General features: G+C 42.3%; 1 protein-coding gene across 2 annotated transcripts; it reads left to right on the forward strand.

Moving 5' to 3' along the window:
- Positions 1-13: 13 nt before the first annotated feature.
- Positions 14-21,295, forward strand: LOC110976005 (endoplasmic reticulum aminopeptidase 1-like). 2 transcript variants are annotated; one of them, XM_087140066.1, is made up of 19 exons: positions 14-540; positions 2,504-2,799; positions 3,303-3,576; positions 4,609-4,729; positions 5,242-5,396; positions 5,848-5,961; positions 7,193-7,327; positions 8,406-8,537; positions 8,944-9,116; positions 10,200-10,282; positions 10,946-11,135; positions 12,798-12,945; positions 13,095-13,177; positions 13,690-13,794; positions 14,650-14,817; positions 15,652-15,792; positions 16,326-16,407; positions 17,115-17,298; positions 20,532-21,295. In XM_087140066.1, exons 1-18 carry the CDS (start codon positions 55-57, stop codon positions 17,283-17,285), a joined length of 3,057 nt encoding a protein of 1,018 aa, XP_086996192.1. In that variant the 5' UTR covers positions 14-54; the 3' UTR covers positions 17,286-17,298; positions 20,532-21,295. The 2 variants fall into 2 exon arrangements, with proteins under 2 accessions (XP_086996192.1, XP_022084598.2); XM_022228906.2 differs by having other exon boundaries at positions 17,115-21,295.
- Positions 21,296-27,207: the final 5,912 nt, after the last annotated feature.

A 27,207-nucleotide genomic window follows, 5' to 3' on the forward strand; every position in this document is an offset into this window, starting at 1 on the left:
GTGCACGCGCAGTATGACTCGCCTGTCATGCACGCATCATGAATAAAAGTAGAAATGGCGTCTGGTGCCAACTACAGCCCGCTCCGTGAGGAGCCGTATGAAGACTCAGTGGACCGGCTTGATTTCGCCCCTCTTAACCAAGATGATGAGCCCAACCCAGACACTGGAAACCCCAGGATTCAGGCTGTTGGCTGGCGAGGCTTCAGGGGAGGCAGAGGCTGCAGTAAGGTGTCAGCGGTCGTGCTTGTGGGCATGGTTATTGTCGCCATATTGTTGATCGCCGTGATCGCGAGCTTGGCTCGTCCCCGGTGTGTGCCGCCGCCGACCGAGCCGACGAGCCCGCCCACCGCCGCCTCATCGCCCGCTGCCGTCACCACCTCGCCCAATGCCGTCACCACCTCGTCACCACCAGTGGCTGCGCCGACTGCCACCAATGGAGAACCGTTTCCGTGGAATGATATCAGGCTGCCCAAATCAGTGAAACCAATCCACTACGATCTCACTTTAACCACCCACCTAAACAACCAGACCGGTTTTAAAGTGAGCTTTGGCATATTTAGTCAACATTTAGTGGCATATTTAGTCAACATTTAGATAATGACTAGGGGCCTAGCTGGATTAATTGAGGAAGGAATTCCTCCATGGTTCGTCAAGAATTGCTAGAATTAAAACTCTCTGGGTTATGCATGAGCATAAGGGGTGGCATGAGTTACCCAAGTGGGGGGGGAGTGTCAAACACGTACCCCCAGAACTGTGGGGTCCGATGTCCACTCCGCTCCTATGGGGTGGGCGTCAGACCCCACAGTTCTGGGGGTACCAAACATGGACATGACTAATTTGCCCCTGCAGTGGTTTATCAGCCATCAGAAAGTGCTAACATGTCCTTAAAAGACAAATTTAGCTGGGAACATATTAAAGTATTTGTTGAGAAAAACAGAAATTTTCAGACCAGTTTCATGGGTAGCTTTAAGCACAGGTTGTCAACTCTTTCCCTTTTCTTAGTTTTAAGCATGAAAATGGTAGATCCAGTCCGACTAACTAGGACACTACATGGCCTGTTGATTACATTTGGACATGGCCGAGCAATGCTTGACCAAATGTTTAAGTTGATTTAGACTACAAGTTAGTACTTACCCAGACTAATACAGGTAAGTCACAATAATGCGCCACCAAGAACAAAAATGACAACACGCAAAATCTGTCGATCCATTTCAAAGGTGCATTTGGTCGACAGATTTCGCACATTGTGATTGCCCAACATGTTTCAAATTCTTGGTGCCGCACTATTGTGCAACAGCTGTATTGTACATGTGTATCTGTCAGATTGGTTTATTTGCGCCATGGAGGAAAGGTTCCATCCTTCGTAATTGCACTGTGCTGTCGATAACGTCAGGAATCCTGCTGGAAATTCCCAACTGCAGTTTATTTCCCCTTTTCAAAGCTATCGTCCAGAGGTTTGAATTAGAAATTCAGCCGACTAATGGCACTGCAGCTGACAGGGCAGCTTGATTTTACCCACAATGCAGCAGTTAATGGACCATTCAGATACACAGATTGGACCAACATAGCTACTGCTTTCTCGGAAATAGAAATGGTTGTGTGGATACAAATAACTTAGTTTTAGCGAGAGTAACAACTTCAAAATTTTGCCAGAAGGAATCCAGTGGTGTTGTTAGATAAAATTGTTCCAAATGCATGTAGTTGGGACAGCCTCAACTGTTCTTGGGACGACATAAACTATAATAATGCGGCATTGGGCCAGCCCCACTATGTCATAGCATGTGTGTTGTAGTTTGTAACATCCTTCATGTACATATCAGCAACATGTGTTGGCAGAACCTTGTTTCTGTGTCATAGATAACGTGGTAAACTGGCGCATTTTTTTTTAGTTTTGTTGATGAGTAGTTGGCCAAAAAATAGAGAAGGTTGAGAAATTTTGATATCGAAATTTACCAACTGTCATCAGGCTGGCCCAGCTGAAGCGTGATATTTGGGACACTTCCAACTCAGAAAAAAAATCGAGTTGAGAACTGTCTTGATGAGATACAGTCGTTGCACTCCTGCAATAAATACTTAACCAACTTCCCCTGGGATGGGATATTTCATATTGAGATTAGCATGACCTCACCCCTTTGGAACCATTGCTTGTTGGAAAAGTACATGCCCAAATTTCTAATGGCAGATATTGCAACAAGAAAGAGGACGAAGGTCGCAGTGCCAAAAATTGATCAAGTCAGCTCTTATCTGCCTATTATGTAAACCCCGCCAGTCTTCAATCCTGTTGGAGGAGTAAGGACTGGTGGGGTTAGATGATGCAGTTACGCGGACCATTTAGACAAAAATTGATGAACGAGTATTGTGCCCATTTTGACCTCATTTGACCTGTGTGACCTCTAAACTGAGCTCTCGTCTTTAAAATTTCGGCTTTATGTTTTTGTGTTGATCCCTCGACTTCACACTATCTTTTCTTGTGTGTTACATGGATATTTTTTAATCTCTCCAGGCTGCAGGAAAAGTTAGAATTGACTTCCAAGCTATCGCGGCAACTGACCAAATAATCATGCATTGCAAGAACATGACGGTGACCAAACCTACACAGGTGACGTCCATCGGGGATGGAAAAGCCTGCGGCGTCACCAAAATGCTCTTTTACGAGACGAACGAGCAGCTGTACTTAGGCCTGGACAAGGAACTGACCAGTGGCAGTAACTACACCGTCACTCTCCAGTTTTCTTACGAACTGTCCGACACACTGGACGGCTACTACCTGAGCTCATACAAGGAGAACAATGTGGAGAGGTTAGAGTTTGAATCGTCCAAAGGCTGACTGTATTCAACGTTTTAAGCATTGATCTTTGGCCTTTCGTTATGCAGAGTTCTCTTTTGTTTTAGACTACAGGATCTTTAGAACCAAACAAAACCACGAAATGCTGTTAGCTTTCCAAGGATTTTCTCTGTGTGAATCCCACCATGTTGAGCGTTGTGTCTTCACATTTCTTGATAAGAAAGAAATCAGTGGTGTCCAGTGGAGAATTGTCAGAAACTGCTGTACTGGCAACAAAAAAATTGGCAGTCACTGACAGATCTTGAAAATCACAGACCATCATCTTAAGGTGCAGAAGGGAGTGGCTAAGTAGAAATATACATTTCATACATTTTCAAAATGTCTTTATTTCCCCTTAACCCAAACTATCCAAATGCATGTCTCAAAAAATTGACAGTCACTCAAAGAGCCCCAGCTTGTGCTGTGATTATTACAAATTTAATTGTAAATGCCTTTATTTTGTTTTTTTTTTATTAAGATACATAGCATCAACTCAATTCGAGCCGACAGCTGCCCGCCGAGCCTTCCCCTGCTTTGACGAGCCTGCCCTCAAAGCTACGTTCTCCATGAAAATGCTCCGAGCCGAGCGGCTGATATCGTTATTCAACACGGCCCTCGTCCGGACCACATCGCTCAGCAACGGCATGGAAAAGGATGAGTTCAACACGACAGTGCCCATGAGCACGTACCTCGTGGCATTTGTCGTGTGTGACTATGTGAAGATCTCCAACACCACTACTACAGGCACAGACGTGAGTAGCTGGCAGTGTTGTATTCGTGTCCGTCACAAGTCATTTAGTCTCTAGCCAAAACACAGTCATTGTCCACCCAGGTAGTCATGACTGGCCTCGTGAAGGGACTTGTGACTGGACTTATGAAGGAACTTGTGAAAGGACTTGATATAGCACTGGTAGCCGGGAGCTCGCTGGAAGACCATAGGGACACTGCCAGTTCAGATCGGAAAATGCCAAATAGGAAATCATTTTTAGAATAAATGAATGAAAGAAAATGCTCCTCGGCTGTCACATGTACTTGTAAAAACTGGCCGTTTCCAAGTGCATTCAGAACTTCTTCCAAAAGATTAAAAGAGCCCCAATGTGGAAATTTGAACCTTTAATTAATTAAAACATTTTGCCTTTAAAGCTCTACTTTCACAGCTACACATGTGAGCTGGTGTGAGTGAAATTTCAACTGTTGGCTCATTGGTTGAACAGCTAACGCCAGGTGACAATGATGATTGTCACGTAGGAGTTTTGGAGCCTGTAATATTGGACTGAAAATATCATATGAATCCGGGGAAAGTGGTTAAAACATCTGTTAGAAATCACCCACGTGACAAAAACGAATGGGTAAACAGAGTTGATATGAGCATGTGCCAGTTATGGTCACTGAATTCAAAGAATCAACTTTAGCAGTAACCTGTTACATGTAACACAGGGTTGTACTTGAGCCCATCACAAGTCCCTGTAAGTCCATCACAAGTCTTTGAGTTTTAAGCACATTGACAAGCTATTCAAATGAGCTGTGACGAAAGCATTCTTTTGTCATTGTTCACCCTGTTCCTTATGACCAGTCGTATGAAGGGACTTGTGACTGGATTTGTGAAGGGACTTGTGTGGAAGGACTTGTGATGAACTCAAATACAACACTCCATGTACTTGCATGCAGATTTGATTGCCTTGGATATTGTTTACTTTGTTGGTTCACAATTTGTCCAATTAAAATTTGTTTCAGGAGAACTGAACTGACCTTTTTAATCTTGTGTTTATCTTCCTTCTGTGTAGATCGCTGTCTACACGTCTAGAGGCAAGATTGACCAAGCCCATCTGGCACTGGATGTTTTGCAGAAGACAATTCCCTTCTACGAGACTTTCTTTGACATCGCATACCCTCTGTCCAAACAAGGTTTACCCTCATCAGAGATTTAATAAATGCTTAGCTGACCTTAAGATATTGGGTTTGATGATCGCAGCGGATAGCCTGATAACCTTGGATATCCTGTATCTAGGATCTTCAGGCGGTTGACCACAACCTAGGATGTCCTGGAGACAGGACTTAAGGGGGTTTATTAACAGTGATCAGCAAATTCAATATTGCACCTTACTGTCATAACATCACGAGATCCAAAACCATCCCTCTAAATGTTAATAATCAGTTTGATCCAGTAGGATGATTTTGCATAGATGTCTGACAATTTTTCTTCAAATTTTTTCACATCTTTTGTAAATCCAGTGTTAAGAAAATGTCTGATTTGAATGATTCCAAATTGGCGGGAAATTCATCAGTGTCTTGACCCCATCTGTTCAGGCACTGATATAACCAAAGTTCCTGCAAATCTCGTCTCTTTCTTCCTCCGCGGCCCTGAAGCCCACTTTTACCTTACCCTCTGGTCTCACCCTTGCGTACTTGGGTTGTAGACATGATTGCCATTCCGGATTTCTCGGCTGGTGCCATGGAGAATTGGGGCTTGATCACCTATCGGGAGTCCTCAATCCTCTACCAAGAAGGCGTCACGTCCTCTAGTAGGAAGCAGTGGATCGTGGAGACGGTGACCCACGAGCTGGCGCATCAGGTGGGAGCGAGAACATTTCATGTTGGATTTCTCCACGGATGAAGTCATTTGGGGCTCACTGTGTCACTGTGGCAGGGATGGACTTGTCTTGCAAGTTCGTAGCATGGAGGTAGACCTTGTTTTGTACATGCAAAGCACGGTCTACTGCCCTGCCTCACAGTCATGCAGAAGGACGAAGTGTATTGTGAGAAATGCACAAATACGGTTCAAACAACTCAGTACTTGCGCCCTTTGGCTTGATTTTAGAAGTTGGGTAATATATCTATTATCTTGGTGCTTTCAAAAATCTTGTTTTTCAGCCAAAATAATACCATCCACAAGGGGTATTCAATTTCAATAGTTTCTCCCTCTTTATTGCGTGGTTTTCCATCCACGGCTTCTCTGCCGAAAACATTTAACTGTGATGGCATAATTATTACACAAAAATCAATGGAGGTTTCTCTTGCTGCAGTGGTTTGGTAACCTAGTGACCATGGAATGGTGGAATGACCTGTGGTTAAACGAAGGCTTTGCAACATACGTCCAGTACATCGGGACAAACCACTACCAACCAGACTGGCACATGGTGAGTACCAACCGTCTCCAATGCAGTCCCAAGTGTGATCTGTCATGGCATGTACGAAAGGATGGTGGGAACCAGCAACGTGATTTCATTCACACCCCAGGGAGCGAACAATGGAATATTCTGAGCTTGAACATAATGTGTCCCTGCATTAAAAATCATCATTGTATCAACAATGTAATATATTAACGTCTGAGCTACACAGTTCTGTGGATTAACCCTAACTGCCCAAAACCTGCCATACTCCAACAGCAGGTTTTGGCAGGTTTTGGCAGGTTTGGTACCGTACCGTAGGAACCTGCTGTTGAATTTTGTGAGACTTGGGATGAAAGGCCCAGGGAGATGGTGTTGGATTCTGTGTGAGTTGGGACACACAGGAGTCATTGTGTGCAGTGTCTGACTTGCTGTACCTATTGTTGGACTATGCTTGATTTTGTCAGGTTTGGTACTGTTCAATGCAAGTCATCCTATACTGCATAGACCCACCCATACCATATCACTCAAACTCCAACGGGCTCATTCTGTTGGAGTTTATCAGGTTTGGTGCAGTAACCTGCATGTACAAGTACATAGACAAGTACATGAACCTGTTGGATTTTGTGAGGTTCAGTATGCTTCCTAGTGCAAGAGCCTTGGGGGTTAGGGTTAAGGGAAGCAAGACTGCATTGGATATTATTGTGAAATGTGAATGGAATTATTTAAGGAAAGGATTGGGCTCTAAGCAGAACACAGTTGCACGTGCCAAACTGAACTTTGTGACTTGTTATCTGGCCCCATTAAATGAAATTAGTTTTGATCTACTTCAGTATTAGAGGTTTTAGAGGTTTCATTAGCGGTTAGTCATCTTGAAGATATATTTACAGCAAAATAAATCCTTGTTGAATAAAAGATATTGGAACAGACTCTTGCAGCTGTTATGCCCCTACTTTGGCGGCAGTTAGTCAGGAAATTTCTACAGAACATGTCTCAACCTACTCCAGGCTTTTACAGCTCACACCCAACCGACTTCATTCAAAATATGCCAATGTGGCGTTTCATCCATAAACCATCCAGAAACACAAATAAAAACTAGTTTGGGAGTATGAGTTGTGCCAACCTAAGGCACACATTGGCATCTCCGTGTTGGAGTGGAGCCAGCCCAATTGTAGCACTAGAGTTGACACTGTCCCATGGACAGGTGCCATAGTAGCGTAGCCAGAGGTTTACGTCGGGTCTATTTAAATTCTCTGCCCAGATGGATCAGTTTACAGTGCTGACAGTCCAGGCTGCATTGGAGGCCGACAGTCAGGGCAACTCCCACCCAATCTCCGTGCCCGTTGGCGATCCCAGCGAGATCAATGCAATCTTTGACAGCATCTCTTACGACAAGGTAAGAGCCCTGCTGTGTGCGGTATGTGTTTGAAGCATCAATTTTGTGTTTTGACGTGCATCGGTTCATTTGCTCCCTGTGTGGGGTGTTTCAAGTGCATCGTTAGCCTATGGAGTCTGACGCTGTGTTCCAGCCTTGCCCAGTTTTCATTAGGCAAAAACTAGCAGACGAGAAAAACAGGAAGGCAACTCAAGACAGATTTTTATTTTGGCGAATATTAACCAAAAGGTGTTCCTTTTTTGGGATCAGAATTGGGAATTGTTTTCACGGTAGCAGTTGTGAGAACTTTGCCAAGGGCATTCCAAAATAGATGAGTTGAGCGTACAGGAAGCATGGAAATAGTATCTTCGAAGTACGGTTTTGTTATTTCCAGGTAATAATGCCAAATAGCAATTAGCATCCGTTTCCTGTTTCCCTGTCGCAATCAAGGTGACATAGAACGGGTACGAGTGTCTCAAATGTTTTCATTTGCTACGATGCTCAGTTCGGTATGCAAATCCTTTTGAAGCTTTCTGCATTGACTAGCTTTGAATTGGAGTTTAAACATTGTGCAAGTATAATGCAATCCATCGAGCCACGGAACAATAGGCAAAGTTCTTAGCCCCAGGCACAACAGAGAGACTTCCAGTGACTGTGGATAGGATCTGTATGTGGGTAATTCCAGAAATTCAGGGTCCATTTTTTTTCGTGTCCCTGTCACATCTGACATATAATTTTGTAAGTTCAGAACACATTTTCTAATTTCCAAGAGTGATGAATTAATGCAAGTTACCTGCCAAACAAATAGTTAATAGTTTGAAATCAATTCCGGTGATATTTCCGTGTCAAATAACAAAGGTCAGAATGTAACAGGGACACAAAAATGTCACACTTTTGGACCCCAAATTTACCCATGTACATGTGCTATATAAAGCACATAGTAAACCACTGCATTTGAAAATGTAAATCATGTAAATGATAAGTTCTGTAAATGATAAATATTATTGTGAAGTGTTTTAGCGACTTTTTGTTTTGTTTCTTTTCATTTTGCTACGACGATCGTGCTGCAATAATCTTGGTGTTTTTTATTCCACTCTAGGGCTCTTCCATAATCCGAATGCTGAATGACTCTCTCCCAGACCAGGTTTTCGTGAAAGGGCTTCGGTCCTACCTGACCAAGTTTAAGTTTAGCAATGCAAAGACCAAGGACTTGTGGGATGCCGTGTCAGAGGTCAGCAAGTAGTTAACATTTCAATAGCTCTAGGGTGTAAGCAAACAAGATCGTTCCCCCCTAAAGAAAAATTTCTTTGAGGAAAATGCCAAAGTACATCTGTTTCTCGCATTAGAGTGTTGTCGCATGAATCTTCCTAAATGGACGTTCTAAAATTCCATTCTGCAAACATTCTGCCCTAGACTGGTCCCCTAAATACAGGCCTTACTATGATATACTACTGAAGAAAAGGCACCACATGAAGTTTACGTGTGCCGTTTAGTAGATTGCCCCCTTCATGTACATGCACTCAACGTGATGAAGAAAATTTGAAAACCTGTATTGTTCCTAAGCTGCTCAGGGATTTAAGACTGCTTTTAATCAATGCAACGTTTGGAATCAAGGGTCATCTGTCTTCTTGCCGCAGGCATACACAACCTCAGATCTGAGCATAGCGGACATGATGGACACCTGGACATTACAAATGGGCTATCCAGTGGTCACCCTGTCGCGCAAAGGGACCAAGGTCACTGCCACTCAAAAGCACTTCTTGCACTCTCCCAAGGCCAAGCCTTCAAAAGAATTTGTCTCTCCTTTCAAGTGAGAACCATTGCTGTTTCAAGGTTGCAATCAAACTGTGAATAGCTGTGTAGCCTGCCTTCAGTCTCTGTGAAACGAAGGCTTTGGGTGGAAAGAAACGAAAGTGTTCCTGAGCTGTGCAGAAACAACTCGGATATTCAGAAACACACAGCATTTCCTGCTGCAAGAGAAACTCAAGTCAAGTGTGTTTGGGTGCTTAGGCCGTGTCCGAAACGGGCTTCCAGAGCTACGGCTAGGTCTATTGTCTACGCGTCTCCACGCATTTCCAATGGAGCGAAGACCTAGACCTAGCTCTAGACAATAGATTCGGATGCAGCCTTAGTTTCCCAAGATTCACAAAGGAATCAGGTCGGATAAAAGATGGAGTGTTTATAGTTTGACCCCAGGCCAAGATACAAAAACTAATGCATTCACAGCAGCCAAATCTATTTAGATTTTTAAAGCCACTTTTTGGCGAAGGTTTTCACAAAAATAACAAAGGGTATGTTTGGAAGAAACCGTCCTTTAGCTGTAACCATTTCTAACTAGTTACCGGTTAATAGTTCAAGAATTAGCATAAAAGACAATCGGCGCTATAAAAGACAAATCAAGAAGAACATTTGAAAAAGTTACAAAATCAACTATTCTCTGGCCCACTAACTGATCGTTTTTCAGGGCATTACCATAAATACACGCTTATTTTGATTAGGCCTTAGTCATTGAAAAGGTAACACATGTGCATGTTCCGCATGTTTGTGAAGCAATTTTATGCATCGTATCTAAGAGCTATGTCCATAAATAAAGTGCCAAAGCTGTTGGCATTTTTGTTGGGGGAATGCCATATCTTACGTTCTTTCTGATACTAAGAGAAATGAGGGCAAAGTTGCCAAAAACAAAGCAGATTTGCCACTAGATAATGATAATGATTGCTAATGATAACAATTCTCTATTCAACAAAATAATGTTGGAGTAAGGCATGTAACCTATCTACTTGATATGGCATGCATATGTAGGGTATGAGAGGAAAATTCACAAGCAAACTTTGCTGCTGTTTCTCAATTGTTGCTGTGCTTAAATTGCTCTTGTATGTGTCGTCATACGCAGCTACACTTGGACCATCCCGCTGACCTACATAACCAGTAATGATGTCTTCAAGACTAAGAGTGTTACCATGGATAGGAATGAGGGTAAGTTGAAAAGACTGGTCTTTCTTCTTGTCTAACTGGGTAAAAGTGTCAAGTGGGGATGACAGTGGAAATGGGCGGTGTGTCCAAAAATTGTGAATGGCACACTCTTATTGGGACAGCTGGTATACGGGTTTACGGTTTTCAGAGGAATAAACTGGTGTTTTTAACACCGGAAAGGGGCCAACCAACCCGTCACACTTTGATTTCCATTTAGGATTGTCATTATGGTGAAAAAATTGAAGAGACTAAAACTTCATTTTATTCGAAAGACTTTGTTTATTAACTACACTTTGTATTTTGCAAAACACCCCTTGTGCCTTGAAAATGCTATACAAATGCAATGCAGAATTTCCCGATATTAGGAACTGCACATGCGGTGTGATGTGACGCAGAATGTAGCTTAGCCAGTATGTGGTGAATTTGTGACTACACATGTGGAGTCTCTCATCTTCCATGATTCCTAGCTAAGTAACCGGGGAGGAATTCCTTGTGGTTATGCATGTCAAGACGATTGAGTGTTCATCACATGAGTTCCGCTCAGATTCACTAATTGACTCAATTAATCAGATAAACAGGAAGTAAGCATGATAGCAGATTTACGAGTGGAAACCAATACATATAGACAGATACCGAGGTGATCGATTGCTTTCTGTCTCCCGGCAGCCGAGGTTCCGTTTGATTTAGGCGGTAACGTCCTCTGGTTCAAAGCAAACAGCAACCAGTCTGGCTTCTACAGGGTGAACTACGACTCGGGCAACTGGCATGCACTGATCAATCAACTGAAGGGGAACCACGCTCAACTCAGTGTAGCAGACCGGGCCAACCTGATAGATGATGCTTTCAGCCTGGCATGGTATGTGATGCTTCTCCCACTCCAGGACACTGACTGTTCTAACAATGCAGTACTCGCTGGATGAAAATGCTGTAGAAGTATTTCAAGAAGTTTTTTTTTTTCTCTCACAGTTGACTATTTTATGAGCTTGTGGGTAGCTGTGAGCTCAGCAGATATAAAATTCACAAATACAAGCACACTTCCATGTACGTTTCTGAATTGATGTTTGGTGCCTCTTACATGACCGCCACAAAAGCTAGGTGAAAACACGGCCGTATTTCAAGAAGATGGTGCACAACCAGAAAGACAGCAAGTAGGCCTACTGTATATGCACAGACAGCAATAAGGTTGACTACCTCCAAAGAGTGTCTTCGTATAGCACATGATTCTAGGACTGATGACACCATGCAAACTTCACTTAATTAATGGGAATGCCCACTCAAGTCATTCTAACTCTATAGATTGATCCACTAAATTGTCCCTTTCGGCTGAAAAACGGTTACATGAGGTTCACTGATTTAGGCTAGTACCTGCAATGGTCCCCGAATCCACTTCATTTATTGAACCCTCTGAAATGGGAAGGAATCTGTCTATTTTGGTTCAAGATGGCTGATGCCAGAATAAGGCCGTGTTTGGGTTAGTATGAACTGGATTGCAAGCCATCACATTGCGTGTGCGTAATTTATAGAGCACAGTGCCCGATCAGGTACTATGTTCAATATGTTTTGAGTGGTTACAGCGCCTTCACTTGATGTAGTCGGTGAACAGTTATGGTTAATATCTGAATCAAAGCATTTTAGTTATAAAACATAGAGAAGTTTCTTGTTTACTTTTCATTTTAGACAGATGTGTGTTTTAAAATACTTACGGACGGGTAAATTTCATGCAGTTGCCTATATCAGTGAGCCCTGTGTGACCGTATTTCAGCCCTTCAGGATAAAGAACCAACAGGACATGTTATAAAACACAAACGGACTGGCAAATTTCATGTACTCACCTATATCAGTGAGCCCTTTGTGACCAAATTTCAGCCAACCAGGATAAAGAACCAACAGGACATGTTATAAATTGATTTATAACACACCTTTTCCTGGTTCTTTATCCAGGTTGGCTGAAACACGGTCACGTGTGGTTCACTATTATGCTAGTACATAAATGTGGCATCAGCGTGACTCGACACGCACCTAGACATTGCGTGCGCATGTCAATTCCAGAGACTAATGCCTGGTCAGGTACTAGTCTTGACAAATTTTGACTGGTTATTGCGCCCTCTGGAGATCATCCTGAATTGAAACAGTTCAAACTCTGGAAGATTTCTTTTCTCTGAAAACTAAAATGAACCTTCAATTTTTTGGCAGTTTTTTAAGTGCTGTTGAAAGATGAATTAAAACAGTTAACACCCCGAAAGATATTTTTCAAGTATGAGGTGTGTTATAAAACACATATGGACTGGCCAAATTCGGCCACTAGTGCACGTCCATGCGCCCTCGGCCTGTGAGTGACCAGAAGAGAGTCCTATCTCACTCGGCCTTTTGCCCCGGGAAATAGGACCCTCTTGCACTAGTGACCTCATTGCCAGTCTGTAGGTGTATACATGTACCATGGATTACTCCAGAAATTCTGTTTTGGCGATAACTGCACCAAGTTGCCCCTTTACTACTATTTCCATTGACCCCTCATCAGGGCTGGTCAGTTAAAAGAGACAACGGCCTTGGAACTGTCGAAGTATCTATTCAAGGAAACAGAGTATAGCCCCCTCTATGCAGCTCTCAACAACCTCAACAAGATGGGCAAAGTCCTGCGGAACACTGAAGGTTACGACGCCTTTGTGGTGGGTACATGCACAGTTCCCAGTATTTACCTCAGTCCACGCAAAATGTCACGTTGTCTGCATGACTGAATATGCGCTCTGTGATTGTAAAATGTGTAGTTTGGGATTTGTTTTCAACAACTGAAGATGGACTTGTCTCCCCCTGACAGGAGTACGTGCTGAGTTTGCTGACCCCGCAGCTGGAGCGTTTCGGCAGAAATGGGTGGCACACTGAGGAGCCACACTTACAAGGGTAAATTTGGAAATCAAATATGAAAATGTAACACTTCTTCCCTTGGTAGTTGCCCTTAGTAGGTGCCTGCATATAACATTGACCTTACCACATAGGGAGGGTAGTATTCCACAGTGAACATGTCCCAGCAGTGGAAAATTACAGACTTTTTTAAAAACGGCAGGATACCAAACCATGAATACTGAGCCCAGGTGGTCATTTTGTTCAAGATTTTTGCGACGTTTCTTACCACATCGTCACTTTGAAGAAGAAAAAGGAAAGGGAATGTTATTTCAAACATGGCCTTAATTGAAAATCCCTGTTTGATGTTTCTCTTTTTGTTGACAAAGAAGATGCCAAGGATTTTATTCTGCGCAGTGGTAGATTTGAAAAGTGTGAACCGGCCTCGCCAGGTGGCCAGAGTGTGCCTAGGGAGGTAGAGACCGATAACAAGTCAGGTGCTGCATTTGAAGAGTGCATTTTGTTTGGTGAACACAGTGGTCTTTTTTGGGGTCCGGTTTCATTTCTGGCAGATTTCTCAAGAGTGTGGTTATCTACGATGCTGCAGCCTTAGGACACCCTGAAACTGTCCAGAATGCCACAAAACTCTTCCGGGAGTGGCGGGATAACGATTCCGAGTAAGTTTTCTTGGATATCATCAGTTCTGCTGATGAGTGATGTCCAGACTAAATAAATACATCCAATACACGGCAGCTTGATCAAACATTCTAGAAAGGCAACATCCAATAGTCTCAATGACTTAATTTCCCCCGGTTGTGGCTGAACAGAGTGGCAAATAACTGGAACACTTGCCCGGGATCTCCCGAGATCTGCATGTGGTTCATATTCTGGTTTTGCACCAAAAAATAGGAGGGACCACAAAAGTATGTGAATGCACTCTGCATGGTGTGACACCGGCGTGTTGCTGGAGTAGAAATGAATTCTCCATTGTAAGTCTGTCCCAGGTCAGTAACAAGTCATCTAGGAACAGCCTTGATCCCTTGTTTTTCATTGGCACAGGTTGGCTCGTGCCTAGTGCGCTTACCTCTTACCACTGTGGCCCCTGACTTCAACTCTCAGTCCGAGCAATATGCCAGCAGAGTTGTTTTGTCAGTTCTAATTTTGAGCCGCTCGGGCTTTTTTCTGAGTTCTCGGATGTTTCCTCGTTTGGCAGAGCCACAGATGACTCTGGCTGTGATCTATGGAAAGGTGTGGGTGATTTGGCAGTTGCCTGAGGCACCCGCATATGCCCTTGGCTCAACCACAAATCAAGGGCATATCATGTGGAACTTACACTCAATAAATGAACACATTACAGATGATAAGTGACTTTTGATTTACTGGATGACCTTTCAGATACAGACATAGGCTTCCACCGGGCAACGTGGGGCCTCCCGGGGTTGTTCCTGATTTTTAACTGGCAGTATTTCCAGGCGGGACTCTGATTTCTGAGCCGTTTCCCTCATCACTGCTTGCATCGATTTCCTTTGCAGAGTACCAGCCAATCTGAGGAGTGCTGTGTACTGTGCTGGGGTCAAGTACGGAAGCAGAGATGACTGGGAGTTCTGCTGGAATAAATACCAGGCTACGAGTGTGGCCAGCGAGGAGAGAGTTTTGCTCGCTGCCTTGGGATGCACCTACGATCCTCACCTCATCAACAGGTCAGTAGCTGTGTATCTCGTTGTGTGGAGTAGTTTGATTTTATCTGCTTCATTGAGAACAGGATGTGCCTTAAAAGCTATCCACCTCGACCAGAAGTACCCCCTCATTGGTTGAACAGAGCCACGTTGGTCAGGAGTGTTCATTTTGCTGGTAGCAAGGCGGCCTTAGCGCGCGCATTTCATAGTCGTTTGTGAAACAGCAAAGTGCTGTTCAGACCAAAGGAGCTTCCGTTGATAGGAAAATTGCGCCCTCTCAAAATTATAACCGAGCTCAATTTTTAACAAGAAATGTGCTTAGCGCAGTAAGATTCTGCTTAATTGTGATTGTATGTTTGCGGTGTGGATAGGAATGGTAGAGAAATTTAAGGAGATTAAATTTTCTGTTTTATTTGAAGGGAATACTAACCTTTTGAAAGGGTTGTTTTATAGTGGATGATTGCTTTTCTTTTCTGTTTTCACAAGAAGCAACATAAGAGAATGAGTCTTGAGTACTATATCATTAACCCTAACTGTCCTCAACGCTTCACCTGTTGATAGATTGACGACCATTAGGGTTATGCTTGCTGAGACCCTAACATGAAACAGGTCGTCAAAACTGGGGGTTTGTGAAATTAGGATTCCAGTGAAGATGTTTTTCCCACAGATTAATTATCACGACTGTCAGTCTGTGCATCACAGGGTGCTGCAAGTAACAAGCTGGCTATATTGCCCAAGGTTGGTTTTTGGTCATTGCTGTACTTGATGCCCGACAGTCCTTGGGGTCAAAGGTACAAGTTCTGACAGCCAAGGTGAAAATTCAGCAAGCAGTGTTTAATTTTTGTTTTTCTGTCACAGATATCTTCACTGGTCAATGAATGAGGATAAGATTAAAAGCCAAGATACTGGGACTGTGATCTCTAGCATTGCTGGCCATTCAGCTGGGGCATATCCTGCTCTCTCATTCGTTATTGAGAACTGGGACACTATAATTGAGAGGTTTGTAGAATGAATACATCCAAGCTTCTGTAGCCTCTTTTCAAGCAGTCATACATGTCACAGGTGTCTTAAAAACCATTTCACAGCTACAACTCTTGTACAAGACTAGTACCTCTGTACAGAAAAGCTTTGTGAAACATGGAGTTCTCGGCAGGACAAACGCTATTTTCTTGTCCAATCACCTCTCTTTGTTTCGTAGTAGTACCTCTAGAAAAAAAGGAAAAGTCTATTATTGGTTTTCAAGATGTACTTTGCGTTGGGGAGGTGTTAATTTCAATTGTGGGTTTTGCCTATACTTAATACTATTGTTTGTTCAAGTGCCATTTGAATGTGGCTATGGGAAATTTCACTTGTCTTTAAGGAGACTTCTTTTTAATGCGTAGAATGAACACCATCAAGATTTTACGTTGCATGTTTTCTAATTTCTCTAATGAGAATATTCAGACTCTATACCAAGAACCGATCAACACAATTGTGAGTGGCCTAGTTTTTCTCCTCTGTAAGGCACAATTTTTTTATTTGAAATTGCACAGGTTTGAAGGCAGTCCTTTTGAAATATCGTACATCATTCATGCAGTGACTTCAAGTGTTTCAAGGAAGCTTGAGTACGAAGAGGTAAATTTTTGTAGTCTGTGTTCTAATAATTCTAAGGCTGCATCCGAATCTCTTGTCTAGAGCTAGGTCTAGGTCTTCGCTCCATTAGAATTCCCTGGAGACGCGTAGACAATAGACCTAGCTGTAGCTCTGGAAGCCCATTTCGGACACGGCCTAAGTTTGTGTTTGGGATGAAGGCGGATAATTTGGGGATGGGTGTTTTTTCAGGCTGTTCAGAAGTCTACAGGTGACTGCAATGTTAATTTCTGTGTCCAGGAATTTACGCATCACAAAAAGGAAACTTTACCTAATACAGAAGAAAACAATTTGAAAGTCGCGAGTTGTCTTTCATGAACTCTCTCCCCCTTAAAGGCGCTCATTCTGTGAACTTACACTTATGAGCAGCATCATGCCCCCAATGTACCCCAACCCCGCCCCAGGAAAAAATGAAAAATAAAAACGAGCACAAAAGAGAACAGGAGAAAAAAGGCCAATAGTTCATAGAAAATACCCGATCTCCTTTTACTTTTAAAAATGTTTAAATGTTTGTCAGTTTCTGCTTAGCTACTTTGTCGCCCCTCCCCCAAAAAGAATCCTGGCAACGCCCATGATGGGTAAGGTCTTAACATTGCAAACGTTCTAAAACCTGCTAGTAAATGTCATCGGATCTCAGAGAGTTTGAGTGATTCATGCAATACTAGTTAATGGTTGGTTCCCCCCCCCCATAGGCTTCCAAGTTCTTCTTGGATCACTTGGATTCCAACAGTGGAAAGCGAGCAGTACAGCAGGCAATGGAGAACATGCAGGCCAACGTTGACTGGCTGTCGGCTCACAGGGTGGAGGTGACGGAGTGGTTCAAAGCCAACACTAGGCCAGCCTCTGCAGGGAATACCAGATAGCCGAGGCTTGACCGTGAGCTCTTGTATTCACATTGCAACAGAAGACAGGGTACCATACCATGCCAATCAATTATTCACCTGTTGTTTCCAATGAGCTTGGATCATTTTTGATCATATGTAGGTACTAGGTCAAACTAAACAGATTGACTGTTGATGAGTTTGATTGTCAGCAACTTTATCCTTCAAGTCCGTATTTTATCGCAGTTGAACCTTGAAAAAGTTTCGATGACACTTTGTTCTGTAAAGAAAGTGCTGATCATTGTACCAAATTCACTCTCAGTCAGCAAATGCTACTAATCTCAAATCCATGGTGATTTCAGTGAGGTGACATTCAAATGACACAAACAGTTAAAAAAAAATCACAATGTGAACAGTTCATGTTAATTCTTTCTCTTTGTCTTTTATGATACCTCTCTGAAACTTTGAGAACAATGGGGGGCATTAACAATTTTCCTTTTTCCAGGAAAAAAGTCTGGGTTAAGTTTTCACCTCTTTAAACTGAGCCAGTTTGATATTCTAACAGAGCATGCCCAAAAGGTCTGTCCTATCAGCCCCACCCTACGTGGACTTGCACACCTGCTTTGTTTCCTGATGACCTTGCTTTTTTGAAATATCGGTTCGAGGGTTTGATGCTGTGGAAGGATGTCTCTTTTTGTGTGAGCTGTGGATGGTATTGTGTTGTGCTCGCCTGCTTATCAGTGCCCAGGAAGGACGCATGTGATCACACCTCCACACCAATACACACCTAAATACATAGCTCCCCAGAAATAATTGCAAATAATCGCAAGCCAGAGTTCCTCTGTTCCGAGCGTCTGCGCTCTTCACAAATCACATACATAGTTTGTGTTAAACCACATGCCTAGAGAAATCCAGATACACCGTTTTTTTGCACTTCCGTGATTTTTTATCAAATCAGAAGGGCTGCATTGCGTGCAGGCTCATGTTTATGCATGAGAATAGTGCAGAAATGGATGTGATAAGTTGAATGGCTGCTGAGTGTAGCATTCTGCTGAAGTAGTCCTAAGTACACTGACGACGATGTACCGTTTTTGCTGTCATTTTCGGGAGAGCACTGAGAGTATGTTTCTGTATTATGCAAGGGGTTCAGAGCATTTTGAATAAACAACTCTCAGTTTTGTAACTGTTACAATCTGAAATTTAATTTTGACAGAATAACCCCAAACCAGACTGAAGTGGATAATGTTGATGTTTGACAAGTTTTCTCTGCTGTTCAGTTTCATACTTTATTTTGTTAAGTCATCCAAAGTAAGTACGGGCAATGAAAAGTATGGTATTTGCATTGTTTGTGTGTATTGATGTCATTTTCCAGATTATGGCTTATCGTTCATCAGCCTGGTTTTTGAATGGTGGGTCGGTCACAATCATGTACTATTTCACTAGCTACCTGTAGATATCAGTATTACTAAAATGTATAAATAACTGTATGTCCGATTTTTGCTCAGACTTGAACTGGGTGGTGGAGATTTTTTAACAAAATTACACTCTGTGGGCCAGGTTGTGGGATACGCTGTATTATGTGTCTTCACGTCATTTATACAACTGGAATGCGGTTCCTACAACTACTGAGCATGAGATGCACAAGTAGTCGAACCTCGTTAACAAGAGCACTGTTACTCCAAGATTCTGCTTATAACAAGAACATTTTGAGGTCCCAATCCTTTCATTTTTTATTGCTTGAATTTCTGATAATACAAGGTTCCTGTTATAACAAGGTCATTTGTCAAGTCTGAAGGACCTCTTGTTAACGAGGTTCGACTGTACTTAGAGAATAAAACTATATAGAGACCATGCATGTAAGTACAAAAAGTAGCAATGTCGTAAATGAGATCTGAGGGTGTGCTGGCTTAGAGCAAAGCTTTTGAAATGTAGAAGGGATAGGCCTATTCACAAGTGGCCACATAAAAAGGTTGTTAGATTGTATATATATATTATGTGTACAACTACAGTGTGGTATTGGATAGTAACTTTTTCACAGGGTTTGTGAAAATGAAGAGATGTAGATATTCTTGGGAGGATCCATTGGAAGGAATTTCCAGATTCAATAGGGGAATACACAGATATATTATTGATCGACTTTATTTTGGAACCTTTAGATTGAGGCTTGCTTTTCCCATCCTGGTGCTTATTCCACTCTTGCCGTTTTTTTTTTCAAGAGTGTGCATTCATAGTGTTATTGCCATAATATCACAGCGGTGTTAAGATACATGTTACATGTATTTTGAAAAAATTTTAAATGGAGGCATTTATTACCAACCTTTACCGTATGAATAATTTCGAGTTATTGCACATTAATTCATAAATGCAAGAGTCTTTTATTGTGATGAAATTGCTGATTTGGAATAATGACCGATTACTGGCATAGAAATGATGTCTTCGAAATGTTCACGGATTAATCAGTACTTGCAATTCGCTGGATAATACAGAAATACTGGCCAAATTTCTCAGCTATCGAGAGTTCGTTTTGGATGTTAGTGGTAACAAACAGTGGAAAAAACTGATGTACAATGTCTGTTATGCTGTCGTGCAGTGCATGGTGATATCTCGAATATACCGTTGAAGTAACATATTTAGCATATAGGCTGTAAATCAAACCGTCCTAGTAAGTTTGACCTGTTCACCTATTTGAAACAGTGGCATCAGACCAAACAAAGCTTGTACTTGCATCATTGTGTTCCAAATTACATAACATAGGTTACTGTTCACTGGACGTTTAAAAGATTTCTGACCTGTCCACAAAAATCCAACTCGTATTATAATAAAAAGTATCATGCTCAAATTAGGTTTGGAAACTTTTAACTGTAGAAATCTTATTTTCTTTACTGTACTTATTTCATATGGTAAAACAAAATAAATGTATATCTTTATATGGATTTCGTGTATTAACTTGTAATGTTGGAGGCACATTGAATTATGTTGTGTGGGAACTCTAACTATGGCTCACTCCGTCATATGAAACCTTTTTATGTACTAAAGTGTTTTTACCTTGATACTTTCTTTTCGGTTGAAGTAAATCTATCGCTCTGTTGTTTGTGCAAACTGGTGCAAAGTTTAAGCAAACCTGTGTATATACTTGAGTAGAATTATTCTATGGTGTCAATTGTATTTTGCTACATTGGTTTTGTTGGTCAGCTTTTGTGTTACATGATTTTTTAACCAAGTTAATTCCACGTATAGATTGTATTGTATTCAGGTTCAAAACCGGTTTGTTTGTTGTTGTTTTTTCAGAAAAATGTACTTATGCCGAGGAAATTTAAACCTTGGGAATACAACTTTCAAAAAGAAGAAAGAAAACTGGACAAAACAGAGGTCTCGTGTATATGAAAGATGCCACACACATGATTGGTGGAAAGCACTACGTGGCGACTGGTGGTTGACTTGCAGTTGTATCCGAGTTTAACAGAGACCCAGAAGGTGCTTGCGGCTGCTGGTGTCGGCAATAATCTGTCAGAGAGGGTCACAGTATACCTTTGGAGGCCAGCACTGTGACCGTTAATTGACAGCAATAGTAGCAGTCAACGGACAGTTACTGTGCCAGTGAAATTGTGGCAATGTATGTTTAGAAGTAATCCTTGTGTCATCAGCCACAGTAGTCCTTTACAGTGCGCGTTAAGTGGCTGTTGGCCTAATGAGCAGTTAGAGTTTCGGAGGCTAGAACCTTGCCAGCGGGATGTTCTTTGTAACTTAAAGTTTGCCATCTGTCAAAGACCTCTACTTAGATTTATTTTAATAACTGTTGATTACTTGTTTCTTTTTTGAAGTTGCAATCAAGTTTTTATGTTACAGTGTTCAGCTTCGTATTTTATTTCATTTTAAAATGTTTTGTAATACTTGTAAGATTGAGATGTAGGCCTACATTTGCAAGTTTATATTTTTGTTAAGCTTCTTTTAGTCACAGTTTGCTTCACGTTTTGGTATTGCAGTCAGACCTGTATCGTAGTTTAAAATTTATTCGTGAAATGCCAACTAATAAACTTTGTCAGCGGAATCAAGGAATTTTCAGAAAGGCTTCTTTTGTCCGTATCAGCAAAATTGACTCACTGTCTGATGGTATAAACGAACACCGCTTAGCATTGCCTTCTTTACAACATGATTGCGATCAATGGCAGATCACCATCTTCGGAAAGGATTATGCGGCGACATTGTTTTCATTTTTCTTACCTACGTCTCCAACATAACATATAACATGGATATGTATAAATACACTTATCGTTGATGTACAAAGTTCAAGGGTTTAAAAACATACATAATAGAATAAATACGTGCTTGGCTCTCTCAGGAGAATGGACTCGCCTAGCCGCCAGCGAGGGCATTATCCGCGTTCGTTCTCCTGAGCAAGGTCTTAAACATTAATTTAAGACAGGCCAAGCACATATTTATTCCCATTCATAAATACCTTTTTATTCAGAGAGTCAAAAGAAGTCAATATTGATGGATTTCCAACGATTCTGTTCTAAAATTTTACTGTCATTTTCCCGAACACCTCTGTCCACTTTATGGTATGTTCCTTTTGAAGGTTGTCCAAGAGAATCCCCTTCAATGGACTTGCAATTGGCGCGCGTGGCACGTCGTGTGCACACAGGCTCCTGACCAATCAGACCCACAGACATTATAATATAAACCATAGACCGCCAGGCCCTATTCAAAACTACAGGGGGTTTTCGTGATCTGGGCGGCGCCCTCGGTATAGGGAATTTATGCATAGTTGAAGAATTCCAGTCACAAAGTTCTTTGAAGCCATTTTCGATTGCAAAAGCTCTCTATTTACTTAATCTGGCCCCTGAGATTCAAAACAGTGCAGTTGCAACATCTGAAAAGAAAAGTAAGCAGTAAAATAGAGGAAAAAAGTGAACACGTTTTGGGAGCACCTATAAACAAAAACAGGCAATGTAAGTGCGTTGCGCTTGGACGAGCTGCCATCCCTCGCTTCGCTCATTGTTTGCCCATACTTTTCAAAATCACGGTTTTACGCGCAAGACTGGCGGTCTGTGATCAGACCCGATTAAACTGTCTCGTATCCACATGTGCTAGCGCGTGATTTATCACTTCTCAGCGGCATGTTAATATATGGTCACGTGACGATTTCGACCAACAGGAATAGAAAAAGTGTCCCGGGTATTTATGAATGTAGGTTTAAACCTACCTTGTTTCCTTGACACGTGATAATCGCATTGAAACGTGACTACATCTGACAGCTTTTAAAAGGAAATCCTTCAAGTTTGCCACCAGGGACATGATGCTTGATACTGGTACGGGATAATGATGCAGCCAGCATTGTCGCTTCATGGAGGGTTTGCATGGGTGCACAGGGTATGCGCAAATGAGGTTTCCTTGTAGAACAAAACAGCTGCCCTGCAAGATGGCTACCATGCAAAGCCCCTATGCGACTCCGCTGAAAAGCACAAACTAACCGAGCCTTCTGATTGGTCAACAGTCTGCATATCGTCTGCAAGCAGAGTGCAGTTTGATTTGGAAGATTTTCAGTTGAGTGGCGTGCTGACATTGTGAGGTTTCGTCCTGTCTCAGCTGGCTAGATACATGAACTTCACACCATTGCTTTGGCTTTTGTGCAGTGGTCATGGGTGAAAGAGTCATCAATGTTTGATGACTTCGAATTGGTTGCACACGCAATACATTGGGGAAATAATTAATTGGGCCCTGGGGTCCCATTCGTAATGCGTTTATGACGATTATTACAACCGTTCCCAAAAAGGCTGCGTGTGAATATAGACTTGCTAGATTTATTTTTATTTATTTTAAGGTTTGGAGCAGTACTATGTTCGAGTTGTCACCGTTTCTCACGCCATTTCGACTGGGGCTTAAGGGTTGGCATGGAGAGTAGTTTTATCAGCGGACCCAGCTGCATGGGCGTCAGGAGAGTGGGCCTTCTCTCTCTCCTTGAAAACGAGGGCAATATAGAAAAGGAGGCCGGGGACAGGGAACGGAAAGAGTGAGAGGAAACGGGAAGAATACAAAATGCCTCGGAATTTGCTTCTCCTGCGGTAATGATTTGCCCCTCGCCATTCGGTTGAATATAACAAACAGCTCCTCCCGCTTTGCTGTTCATGAACATCTTTCCTGAAAACGTTGTATGGGTTGCGTCCCCGTCTGAGACTCATGCCCAAACCCACTCAGATTATAGAAGAAAAGCTTTCTATAATACGCACAAGAGTGCGCCTCAAAGAGTTTGCAACCAGTTGGCCAATCACAACGCGCTAAATCTGTCGACCCTTTCCAAACGCGCATTGGGTCGACAGCCTTCGCGCATCGTGATTGACCAACGCGTTGCAAACTCTTGGAGGCGCACTATTGTTAATCGCCCGTATTATTTGAAATACTGTCCGAACCCACCTTGTGGTGTGCCCTTTCCTTGTTCAAGTTCGCCTTCACGGCTCGAACTTTTTTATATTTCTTTCGGAAGTTGTCATGTCCTGTTTGGTTCGCAGCAACTTGGCCAGAGCTGTCCATCGGAGAGTAGCGCCAACTTACCACACCTTGGAACCAAAATGGCTGTTCATTACGTAGCAGCAGTTCACTATGCAGCTGTTGTGTGCTGATTGTCAGCGTGCAATGACCAATCCATTATTTTGGTTCCAACCATGGAGACCCTCATGTCGCAACTCTTCCTCAGTATAAACAGCTCTGAAGATGGCTGGATCATAGCGCCCCCTCGATGTAGGCCAGAAAGAAGAGATTTGTGATTATCCCGATCAACACCTGTTGGTGACGGTGTACTGGATGCTGGAGGCGTTTTAATTCACCCCGTCCATTTTAAATGTACTGTTGCCTATGGGTGAAAAGTTATGGAGTAAACTTTTAGAGATGCTAAAAGATAATGCAGTGTATAAAATGAAAATGAGGACTTGTCACATAGGGCGCGAAAAAGACGTTTATTCCGCGTTCGTTTTGTTTTTGGGTTTTTTTCACAAAGCATTTATATCCGTAGAAATTACTCAACATGTATGTAGCACGGAAACCCCGTTTGAGGGATTCAGTCCAAGCAATTTGGAACTAAATTATAAAATCAAATGAATTTAATTTTAAATAGGCCACCTTGCAGCTGAGCTTCATTAATAACAAGAAAATGGTGGTTAGTTGGACGTGATCCCTCCTCTCCAATGACCTTGCAGTTAGCAAGTCACGCGGCTGTGGTTGCGTGTGTTGTGCGATGATGTCAGTCTAGTAAACAGTACATTCACACGGAAGGGAAAGGTTTCGATATAGGCGCAGCTTGGCAGCTGCACATGCAGTACACAGTGTGAATCAAGACAAGGAAATCAAGACTGGGACTGGTGCCTTGGGCCCACCACTATTTGCTTACAGGTATATGTGAGGCCCATACTGAAGGGAAAAGCAAGAGGCAAATATTTATTCTTGAACGACGAGCGGAGAGACACATGGCTATGGTAAGTCCAAGCTCATGAATATACATCTGTGTTGGAATTTGCAAATGCAAGAGTGGTGGGGTATCCGGCTTTGGGAGTAATGAGCACAAATTCTGGAGAAAAAAACACCGTCTGGAAAAGTTACATCTCCTCTTCATTTCTTTCTCTCTTTTAAGGCAAAATCTCGCCAGGGTGATACGCCTGTGTAAGGGAACGAATTTAAAGTAAACCAACTCACTACCTTAGTTCCGAAGAATGAAGGGAACGCCCGTGTTTGTTACTTTTGATGTTCTATTAATTCATGCCGCGCATGGCCAATGAGGGGCGGGGAAGGATATCTATGTGAATCATGAGAGCGAGTAAAGACTTTCTGAGGGTCTCTTCGCAAGTTGCCTCCCACTGCGGAGCGAATGGAGTGCAAATGCATGACTTCATTTTTTTTATCGAGCACACATTGGACGGATTAAGAGTTCGTTTGAAATTGAACAATAACACGGGTCAAAACTTGGGCATTGAACGGGCACTGAATGCACTGCACATGTACATGCATGTACAGGGCATGTGTTGATTGTAACCCACAATGCATTACGCTGTTTCCTCAGCGAGATTTTGCGAAAGACATTTGCCCTTTCCCCTTTCCCAGGGCTCTGTAAGAGGAAAGGAGGACGAGCAAATGGAGTCTCGATTATAAAGTAGATTTTGAAATGTGGACTTACAAACGACACTCATGAATTCCAATCTATGATGTTGACTAGTGTACTGAGCTATGTTCCAAAACGACTGTTTAAGTTGTGGAGTCATAATCCCAGTAATTCTATATACCTTCCCAATGAGCGCGTTTCATTACTACCAGCAGAATTTACCGATTTGGATTGCATTATAGCCCGATGGACGTATTTATGTTGCAGTCGATGCGTTCTAGCATGCACTGGTGCATTGAAACAGGCAAAATCGAATACACATTCATAACACTTCAATACGTGGTAGCATTAACCATGCGCTTATACGGGTGGCAAAGACATTGTTTGAAACTTTGATTTTCAAGCATACTAAATCCCCAACCCAATAGGGTTAAGATTTTATGATGTCAAGAAATTGTTTTTCATGGGCTGTAGCTTTTATTGTGCGTCTGAGGTCATCCGTTCTCCCCCAAAAAGCGGATGCGTGAGATATGATGAAAACTACGAAGAAATGAGGTAAATTTTGACGACTATGCTTTCACTTGAAGAACTTAATTGAGTTAAAAAATAATGTGGGATGGTATTCATTTCGCGGGTCTCCTGTCCCTCGCAGTTTCGCGGAGAGGACTCAAGGGTCCACGCAGTTGTAATTTTTAAAATGAAATCATTGAAAATGCACGTTTGTTTTTCACTAACCCTATTTTAGTGTCCTCCCCATTTTTACTGCACAGCAGCAGCGCCCTCATTTCTCGAAAGCATCAAAATGCTTTCAATTGTGAAGGAATAAATTCTCGTCTTACATTCAGGAGCAGGAATTTGAACAAATCTAATAAAAAGTTATCGAACTGGCGCCTTTATTAGCAATCTATATTTTACTCTCTTAGGGCTTCAAAAAAAATCTGTAAAGCTCACATGTGACGCAATAAAATCATTGAATATTGCAATCAAAACGGTAATCCTTATTGTTCCGTGTCTGTGTAATCGTACTCGAGATAGAAATCACCATTCCCATTCATATGCGCGCGTAAAGTTTGCCTATTTCCCATTCACAGTTCATGATAAGCCCTGGATCAAGGAATATGTAAAACACAGATGACGTCACGGCCCAGCAGCTGCGCCATATGGTGACTGCTTTGTTATTAAAATTACTGGTATCTGTAGACTACATGAAAATGTTCACAAATTCGGAACGTGTACAATGTGTTTTTTTTACCGTACGCGTGTGCACAGCAAATTCACATACAATGTCGACATCATCCCCATGAGCCGCCGTGAAAAGGATGCATCTGCGACATGTACCCAGAAAAGAAAACAATTCACTCTGGCAGCACGATAATGTTGCAGTATCATTGGCAAGTTTTCAGTATTGCCTTGTTTATCAGACAGCCCGAACCAGAAGCAGTGGTGAGTTCCGTTTCCATTTAAATTGATTTTTTCCTGCAAACATGATTTCTGGAGAATATGGATTGTATTTTGTGTACCACAGCGGTCTCCTTTGATGAAAAAGTACAATTAGGCAACAACAACAGAAATCACCATCGAGGTATTTTACGTAAACTGGCTCTTCTCTGTTGGCACGATGCCCTATAAGTTTTAATACTTTCCTTCGAGCCACGTGCACAATTCAAGAGCAGACGGCGCTGAGTCCCTCCCTGGTTCCAATGGATCCATTCATAATGGGGCGGCCTGTTTTATGTGGAAGTAAGCTTGGCGGTTCAATGGTCACCATTCACAATATTTGTGACTTTGAAATTGGCCGGTTTCTTTGTGTGATCATTTTCAGCATGGGCAGGTGTGCGAGATATTTTTGAGAAACTTTTTTTTTCCGTTTAAACTTTT

The sequence above is a fragment of the Acanthaster planci genome, linkage group LG08, assembly GCF_054643075.1.
Source record: "Acanthaster planci isolate LZ-2023a linkage group LG08, COTS_SCS, whole genome shotgun sequence".
In the NCBI taxonomy this organism is placed as follows: Eukaryota; Metazoa; Echinodermata; class Asteroidea; order Valvatida; family Acanthasteridae; genus Acanthaster; species Acanthaster planci.